This window comes from Moschus berezovskii, chromosome 27 (genome assembly GCF_049115385.1).
Source record: "Moschus berezovskii isolate FMDL1 chromosome 27, NW_MosBer_1.0, whole genome shotgun sequence".
NCBI lineage: Eukaryota > Metazoa > Chordata > Mammalia > Artiodactyla > Moschidae > Moschus > Moschus berezovskii.
Genome location: NC_142486.1, coordinates 41,363,204 through 41,372,485, shown reverse-complemented (window position 1 = coordinate 41,372,485; position 9,282 = coordinate 41,363,204). Strand labels below are relative to the sequence as shown.

The 9,282-nt window shown below is 61.3% G+C and overlaps 1 protein-coding gene across 1 annotated transcript; it reads left to right on the top strand.

The window, feature by feature from the left end:
• Positions 1-6,691: 6,691 nt before the first annotated feature.
• Positions 6,692-7,909, top strand: LOC148773710 (voltage-dependent T-type calcium channel subunit alpha-1H-like). Its single transcript, XM_088833116.1, has 2 exons — positions 6,692-6,984; positions 7,260-7,909. Exon 2 carries the CDS (start codon positions 7,278-7,280, stop codon positions 7,776-7,778), a length of 501 nt encoding a protein of 166 aa, XP_088689242.1. The 5' UTR covers positions 6,692-6,984; positions 7,260-7,277; the 3' UTR covers positions 7,779-7,909.
• The last annotated feature ends 1,373 nt before the right edge of the window (positions 7,910-9,282 follow it).

Below are 9,282 nucleotides of genomic sequence, written 5' to 3'. Positions count from 1 at the left end.
CTCAGAGAGGTCAAGACATTTGCCCAAAGCCACACTGCCAATGTGTGGCAGGCCTGGGATCGGAACCCAGGCCCTGCAGTTGCAGAGCCCAAGAAAGGCCCTGTGATAAGGCGGCAGGATTCTGCACTCAGCACCACTAAGGCTTAGGCACTTCATGTTGAAACTTTCAAAGTTCATTGCTGCTCAGTTATTCCAGGCAATATCTGAGGTCCCCAGAAAAGGGCAGGCCCCTCTGTGAGTTGGGGGCAAGGTGCCCACAACTCGGCCGTCACAAGGCCCCTGTCTATGGTGAGGTTCAGTTCAGTTCAGTTCAGTCGCTCAGTCGTATCCGACTCTTTGCGACCCCATGAATCACAGCACGCCAGGCCTCCCTGTCCATCACCAATTCCCAGAGTTCACTCAAACTCATGTCCATCAAGTCGGTGATGCCATCCAGCCATCTCATTCTCTGTCGTCCCCTTCTCCTCTTGCCCCCAATCCTTCCCAGCATCATAGTCTTTTCCAGTGAGTCAACTCGTCGCATGAGGTGGCCTAAGTATTGGAGTTTCAGCTTTAGCATCTCCTTCCAGTGAACACCCAGAATTGATCTCCTTTAGAATGGACTGGTTGGATCTCCTTGCAGTCCAAGGGACTCTCAAGAGTCTTCTTCAGCACCACAGTTCAAAAGCATCAATTCTTCGGCGATCAGCTCTCTTCACAGTCCAACTCTCGCATCCATACATGACCACGGGAAAAACCATAGCCTTGACTAGACCTTTGTTGGCAAAGTAATGTCTCTGCTTTTTAATATACTATCTAGGTTGGTCATAACTTTTCTTCCAAGGAGTAAGCGTCTTTTAATTTCATGGCTGCAATCAGCATCCACAGTGATTTTGGAGCCCCCCAAAATAAAGTCTGACGCTGTTTCCACAGTTTTCTCATCTATTTCCCATGAAGTGATGGGACCAGATGCCATGATCTTTGTTTTCTGAATGTTGAACTTCAAGCCAATCTTTTCACTCTCTTTCACTTTCATCAAGAGGCTTTTTAGTTCCTCTTCACTTTCTGCCATAAGGGTGGTGTCATCTGCATATCTGAGGTTACTGATATTTCTCCCAGCAATCTTGATTCCAGCTTGTGCTTCTTCCAGCCCAGCGTTCCTCATGATATACTCTGCATATAAGTTAAATAAGCAGGGTGACAATATACAACCTTGACGTACTCCTTTTCCTATTTGGAACCAGTCTGTTGTTCTGGGTACAACATGGTGAGGTGACCCCTCCCAATACAACCTGAGCAGCTGTGTCTCCCCAAATCCCTTCAAGGCAAGCACAAGCCCCTGCATGATACATCAGCACACACTCATTTAGCACCTACTGTATGCCAGGCACTGAGCAAAGAAGACCCCCCACTCCTGCCCTTGTGGGCCTTGTGTCCAAACCCGCATGGAGTCATGCAGTTGGAGATGAAGGTCAAGAAGCCTGCGTGTTCCACGGCGACCCACCACACTTTCTCCTGCTTTTGGAGTCCAGAGCTTAAAGGCCACAGTCCTCAGGCCCCTTTCCCTCCCACACTGACCCGAGGGAAGCTGAGCTGGCTGTTCTGGGGTGGGGACTGAACACTCCGAGCCTCCATGGGGAGAGGCCAGCCTGCAGGGTGCTGGCCACACAGACATACACACTCGGGATGCTCCCACCCCAGTTTAAGGCCTCCTTGGGAACCTGGCTCAGCTGGAACTGGCCCCTTCCTCCCTGCTCCCTCCCTCCCAGCCCTTTATAGACCCACCGTGCTGCCCCAAGAAGGGGCCCTCGGTAGGATATAATGGGTGCAGTTAAATTTGAATTTCAGATACAAACAAATATGTTAAGTATAAATACATCCCAACTGTCGCACTGGACCATAAAGAAGGTTGCTGTTGTTCAGTCGCTAAGTTGTGTCTGACTCTTTGCCATCCCATGAACTGCTGCACGCCAGGCTTCCCTGTCCTTCACTGTCTCCCGGAGTTTCCACAAAGTCACATTCATTGAATCAGCGATGCCATCCAACCATCTCATCCTCTGTTTCCCCCCTTCTCCCCCTGCCTTCAATCTTTGCAAGCATCAGGGTATTTTCCAATGAGTTGGCTCTTTGCGTCAGAAGGCTGAGTGCAGAAGAATTGATGCTTTTGAACTGTGATGCTGGAGAAGACTCTTGAGAGTCCCTTGGACTGCAAGAAGATCAAACCAGTCCATCCTAAAGGAGATCAGTCCTGAATATTCACTGGAAGGACTGATGCTAAAGCTGAAGCTCCACTACTTTGGCCACATGATGTGAAGAGGCGACTCACTGGAAAAGACTTTAATGCTGGAAAAGATTGAGGGCAGGAGGAGAAGGGGATGACAGAGATGAGATGGTTGGATGGCATCACCAACTCAGTGGACATGAGTTTGAGCAAACTCCGGGAGATGGTGAAGGACAAGGAAGCCTGGCGTGCTGCAGTCCATGGGGTCGCGAAGAGTCAGACACGACTTAGCGACTGGTATTGCCATGGGATATACTTACACTAAACATTATTCATGTTTGTCTGAAATTCAAAGTTAACTGGGCAAGCTGTGTTTTTATCTGCTAAATTGAAGGCTTCTGTGAGTAGAGTGAACAGTGCCCATTCTCTGGCCAGAGACCAGAGGGAGGCCGGAGGCCCAGGATACCCACTCCTCCTGGTCTCTGGTCCAGCACTGCCCTGTGGTGACCCAGAAGTGGAGGAGCCCGAGGGACATGGGGGTGGGGGGGCCACATAGCGGCTTGTCTGAGTGGGCTGATTCCGCAGGCACAGCTCGAGAAATAAACAGGACGCTAAAATGCAAAGGAGACCACTGAGTGTTACACAAACAGCATCTCCTGGACACCTGTGTTGACCGGAGCTGTGAGTATCAAGTGAGAATTTAGAAAAGCCTGGCCTTTAGCTACCGCCTTGTGCTGGGGCCGGGGGTGGCACTGTCCACGGGGCAGGCAGCCTCCAAATCGCCCTTCAGCTGGGATGACAGCCCAGGATACTCGGGCCCGGGCAGGCATATGGGCCTGTCACTGGAGGCATCCCAGCCGGGCAGGGGTCCAGGCCTGTGCTGGCCCTGCCGCCTGCCCTGAAGGCCACTCCCTGCAGAACCTGGCCTCCAGCCCCACGCACGCCGAGGGAGGCCACCTCTGGTTTCAGTTTCCAGGCAGCGGGGCACTGGGCCCTGCTCCTCGGAGACAGTGGCTCATCCAGGAGTGTCGGGGGGGCGTCTCAGCGCGACTGGGGGTGGCTGAGGGGGATCGGCCACCTGCAGAAGGTCCAGGACCCCTCCTGTGCAGTGTGAGCCCCCACAGTGGCGGGGGCGACCGGGGCTCAGCCTCTGCCCCTCCGGGTGACCAGCACCTCACCTCTCCCCACCCTCGCTCAGGTCACCACTCTGCCACTCCACGCCCGCCAAGTGTCTCCTGGCCTCCCCACCCCCAGCTGCTAGGCACCGCAGGCACATCAGACATGACTCAGTGGCTGCCCCGGGAGCCCCAGGCCGGCCTGAGCACTGCGAGGTGAGTGCCATGGGGGAGGTGTCGTGGTCAGAGAGGCCCTGGAGTGGCCACCACCGGCAGGAGGGCACCGCTAAGCTCTGGCCAGGCAAAGCGTCCCATCAACAGGCAAGACAGGGCCAGGGCTGGGACTGGAGGGGCGCTTGGATGGTGGGTCTGCAGTCCGATGGGACAGTGGGGCAGGACAGGCTGGACACAGAGCCTGGGGCCAGTGGGGGCTTCTGGACGGAAGGGAGTGTATGGCGGGGAGGGGGGCCTTTGGAGAGGAAGGAGGCCAAGTGACAGTCAGGGGAAGGGACCAGTGTGGTGTGACGGGCTCTGGGGGCTTCAGCCAGCCTGTAAGTGGACAGGATGCCCGGACACGGAGCAGAGTGGCCAGGTGGGGGTGGTGAGCTCTCAGGCACTCACAGGTCAGACAGAGGTGACCCTGCTGCCCACTGCCCCACGCCCAGCCTGCCAAGGTGGAGGGCCCCCAAGGCAGCCTGATCACCACAGTCGCAGCCATGTGCCCCCAGGGTGCGAGTCCTCTCCTGGGGGGAGGTCTACTTTCTACCTCCTGCAGGCTGAACCAATAGGTGGTTCATTACCTCATCTTTGTCAAGAAAAAGCTTCGCCCTTAAAAAAAAAAAGGAAATAACAAAAAGCAGAACTAAATTTTCCAGAGGCCAAGAGGAATAAAAAAAAGATCTGAACACTCTGTACAGTTTAATTAAATACTTTTAATGCCAATTTCCAAATTGTCCTATGTTTCATCTCCCCAACATTCCTTTCTAGCGATGTGAATGTATTACAGCCTCATTGTTTCTAATCCTATTTTCTCATCTCCTATCAGTCCACGATCTGTTCTTCATTTCCCGGCTGCGGGGCGAGGCTGTCCCCCACGCTGTGTGATCCCCACTCTGGCTGGAGAGCTGAGATTCGGTACCATCGAATGCCACGCACATGGTCAGTGAGTATCATCAGCCCAGGGGACTCAGAGCCCTTGAGCACAAGGCTCTCAGAGGTGCTGGAGGGAGCCGGATATGGTGGGAGGAGGTCTCCTTCTGAGACCTTGAGGTGGACGCTGCCTGTCCAGTGTCTGTGCAGCCTCACCCATCTATAAATGGGCCACGGGGCTCCTGAAGGCTACAGGTTTTGTCAGGTTAGAGATGCTGTCTTTAAAAAATAATGCCTACTTAAAAAAATCCATGCCCTGTCCCTTCTGCAGACATCTGAAGGACAGAGTGTGCAGACGAGGGTGACAGTCTGTCACATTAAAATTCCCTGCTCCGTGGGGCCCCGTGGGAACTCCTGCACTGCCCTGCCCTTGCCCACCCCGCCCCCCCACGTCACAGCAGGGCCCCTGCATGGGCATGCTAGGCTGTCTCTGGTTCTTCCTGCTCAGCACTCTCTGCCTGCCACAGGGCCTTTGCACAGTCTGTTCTTGCAGCTGGGAAGATCACCCCCACCCTGCCCCTTCCAGCTGCTTTCTTGTCCTCACATGTGTCTTCTGCCCCCTCCCTGCCCCCCACAGCACTTAACACAGCCTGTAACTGTTTGCTTCCTCTATCCACCAGTGTCTTTGTGACTGCCTCCCCGCTGGAATGAAGCTCCAAGGGACAAGGATAAGGCCTGGACCGGTCACTGCCACTGCCTCCCTGGTTCCACACTGTGGGCCTCCAACTGACTTTTGTCCAGCAAATCACTCACAGTTCCCCAGCCAGAGCCAGTCTTCAGCTTCACCTTGACCTTCGATGATCCAGCCAGTGTGAAAGGATCGGGAGGTCCAGGTGACCCCTGCCCAGGATGCTGCTGAGGCTTTCGGGTCTGCCCCCACCCTTGCAAGCTCCCCTCAGGGCTCTCCCAGGCCCTCTTCTAGGTGACTGGGGCACTAATTGCTCTTTGAGGGCCTTAATTACTGGTCATGGCCCTCCATCGCTAAGTAGCAGCATTAAAATAGAGTAAATGTTTTCATTTTCTTGAAAAGTTCACATATACAAGAGGAAGTGCTGCTGAGCAAGGACCGGCCGCGCTGGACACCCCCTGGGCCTTGCCTGAGAAGTGCCATGGTCCTGCCTTCCTGCGTCTTCCTTCCCCCAAGGCCCAGCGGTGGAGCAGGGCACAGGGCCTCGGGGGTTTTCCCTACCCCCAGCACGGCCACCCCATTCTGGCTGCATCTCTGCAGTGCCATCGGCAACGCAGGTGGGGAAGCCCAGGTTAAGTGACCTTGCCAGGGCCGCTCCAGATCTGGGGGTCCCCACGTGGGTCCTCTCACCCATTCGAGCAACTGCTGAGGCCCGAAGCCTCTGGAGCCGGCCCATGTGGACCAGCCACCCCGCTCTTTGTCCAGCGCTGAGTGGGCTTAGAAGAAGGGAGGTCGCCCCCGGAGCCACCAGACTGGTGGTCGTGGAAAAGTGAAAAGCTTGTGACGTTTTCAGTGGCCAAGGGGTTCGAGTGGGACCCCGGAGCACAGGGGGCGGTGTGACTCAGTGTGAGGCTGGGGGGCTCTGGGGGGCCTGGGCGCTTCCCCGAGGTCCCACGCGGCTCGCTCGGTCCAGGAGGAGGCTGGGCGAGGGACAAGTTCGCAGAAGCTGCTTTAGGTGCGCTTGTGCGCGCGCATGTGTGTGTGTGTGTGTGTGTGTGTGTGTGCTGGGGTGCGGATGCACGCGCACCCAGAATCCCACCCACGGATACAGCAGCGCATCACACGCGCGGTCACACCCAGGACACACATGCGGAGGGGGAGGGGCGCGCCCGGCGCGGTCCCGGCCGCCGCGCACCGCCCACGCCCGCAGCCCCGCCCCTTCGCCGACCCCCGCCCGCGGCGCCGAGGGGCTGGGTGCGCGCCCCGGCGGGGAGGGAGGGCCCGCCTCCGCGGCTCCGGCCGCCCCCGCAGCTGGGGGCGGGGAAGACGCCGGCGCCGCCGCCCCGCCCCCGACCGGCCTCCCCGCGAGCGCCCCCTGGCGCCCCGCGCCGCGAGCGGGAGGGTGGGGGCGCGATGGGGGGCGCGGGCGGGCCCTGCTCCGCCTTCCCGGCGGGGGCGGGGCGCCCTCCGCGACGGGGGAGGGGCGGCGCGCGCCCCGGGGCGGGAGAGGCCCCCCCGCGCCCCCGGCCCGGCCCCGCCCCCGCCGCCGCGCCCCGCCCCCGCCCCGCCCGCCGCTCACTCCGAAGTTTCCTGCGCGGAGCGCGGACGGGATCCGCGATCGCTCGCCGCCCCGCCGCCCGGTCCGCGCCCCCCGCGCCCGGCGCCCCGCGCCCGTCCGCCTCGCGGAGCCCTCTGCGCCCGGCCGCCGCCGCCGTCGCTGCCGGGCCAGCCGGAGCGGGAGCCGGAGCGGGAGCCGGCGGGCCCGGGGCGCGGGCTGGGGGCGCGGGCCGGGGGCGGCGGGGCTCCAGCCGGGGCCAATCGCCGCGCCGGGTCCGCGGTGACCGCACCGCCCGGGCGATGCCCGCGGGGACGCCGCCGGCAGCCGGAGCGAGGTGAGACGCGGCGAGGACGCGCGCCCCGCTGCGCGCCGGGACCCTCTTCAACTTGAGGCGGCCGGCGGGGGAGCCCCTCGGGCGCCGGCCCCCGCCCGGGCGATGGGGGAGGGGCCGCCCAGCCCTCGCCGGCGGGAGGGGGCGGGGGGCGCATTTGTCTCTAATGAGAAAAGACAAAGACATCCCGGCGGCCGTGGCTGTTTCCGCGGATCCCGCTCCGCCTGAGCAGGCGAGGGTGTCGTTCCCGGGACCTGGCCACCGCCTGTTCCCCGCAGGTGCTGCCAGCCGCTACCATGACCGAGGGCGTGCAGGCGGCCGACGAGGTCCGCGTGCCCCTGGGCGCGCCAGCCGCGGGCCCGGCGGTGGCGGCGGCGGCGGCGTCCCCGGCGAGCCCTGGGGCCCCGGGGCCAGAGGCGGAGCGGGGGTCGGGGCCCAGTGCGTCGCCCCCCGAGAGTCCGGCGGCCGAGCGCGGCGCGGAGCTGGGCGCCGACGAGGAGCAGCCTGTCCCGTACCCGGCGCTGGCGGCCACCGTCTTCTTCTGTCTCGGGCAGACCACGCGGCCGCGCAGCTGGTGTCTCCGGCTGGTCTGTAACCCATATCCTTCCCGGGCCTCCGGGGGTGCGGGGATTCTGGGCGCGGGACCCCTTCCCGCGTGTGCCTCCCACGCCCGGGCTCTTTGGCCCCGGCGCGGTCTGGGTGCGTGGAGGACGCAGTACAGGGGCGCGAGGGGAGCGCTCCTCCGAGAGAGGCGCCCCCGGGCTGCGCTTTGTGGGCAGCGGCCGCGGCTCTCTTGATCCGAACGGGGTGTCCCCGCTCCAGAGCCAGCTCCGGACGAGAGAGGGTGGAATAGAAGCGGCGAGGCCACCGCGTGCTTAGTTGCCAGGAGGGAAGTGGGCACTGCCTGCGCCCCCATGGGTGCCGGTCAGGACGGGAATTCCTCCCTCCTGGTTTACAGGACCTCGGGCCTGAGGCAGGATCCTCACTGCGGTGGGGGTTGGGGGTGGGCCGGCGGGACCTCAATAAGGGATCAAAGTTTTCTCCCTGTCCCTTGCACTTGGGAGAGTCTGGGAGACCCTGGGGGCCGGGAAGCCCTGCGCTCTCGCTGGGCCTTTTCCGTGGGGAGAGGCGGTGACGTCGGTTGTGAACTCGCCTTTCCAGGCTGAACTCGGTGTTGGGGCTGATTTAAGTCATGCGCAGCTGGGGGTGGGGGGCAGGGAGGCAGCTGGCACGCGCTCCGCACCCTGGTGTCCCTCCTCCCGGTGCTTCCCTGACCCGAAAGGAAGGGGCCTCTCTTTCTGCTCTTGGTGAGAGCGACACAGACTTTCAGAGAAGGTTCTAGAGCAGAGCTGGGTCAGGCAGGGGGCATTTCTGGGACACAGGTAGCAGAGCTGGGGACTCCCAGCAGATGGCCTTTGGGGACTGTCAGCAGGCCCTGGCTCGCTGTGTCCCGGCCGGTTCTCCTGTGGGCCCCTGGCTGCTAGGTGGCTGGGCTGCAGGCACCAGGCATTTCTTCCCCTTGGCCTGGAGGGATTGGGTGACAGCAGGGTGGGGGTGCTGAGGAGAGGAGGCTGGTGGGGGGAAGACCTTGCACGTGAACTTTCCCTGTCCACGTGAAGAAGACAGGCCACATGAACGATGCCTGTATATCTTTTTCCTACCTTGTGTGTCTAACTGTACAAACATCACATAGGAAAGAGGAATGTGTAGCAGGAAAGTAACAAACCCTGTCTTTTTTTCTTTCCTGAAATCCAAACGTGGGCTGAGTCAGAGTAGCCAACACCCGCCCCCCCGCCCCCAATGCCGGTTATGCACAGGGTCCATTGTGGCCGCTTGCCGCCCCAGCATGGCAGCAGGCTCCCCTGCCTGCCTTTGTCCCACAGCTCCTGGGTGAGCTTGGGGCCCCCCTCAACCCCCAGCAGCTGCCAGGCTGAGCTTGCAGGGGGACTGTAGGCTGGTCTTCCCTCCAAAACCCTGGGCATCTCCAGGCCACCTGGTTTGGGCGGGAAGGTGGCCCAGCTGGGTGGGATACTGGGGATATGGTGGGCGCCCTGAGGCCCTGGGAGTGGAGGCAGCCCCCCCCACCATGTCCTTCATCTGCAGGCGCACGTGGGGACCAGTCAGGGAAGGGTGGGAGCAGGGCCTGCACTTTTTCTCTTCTGACAGCCCCCTCGTCTGGCCGCCCTGTCCCCGTCCCGCCTGACCCTGTGTTCTGGATGTTCTGGGCGGGCCGCGTCCTTCGGGACGTCTGACAAGGTTGTTTGTGTTCCTCAGTGCAGGGGAGGGGGGGTGCCCCACGTG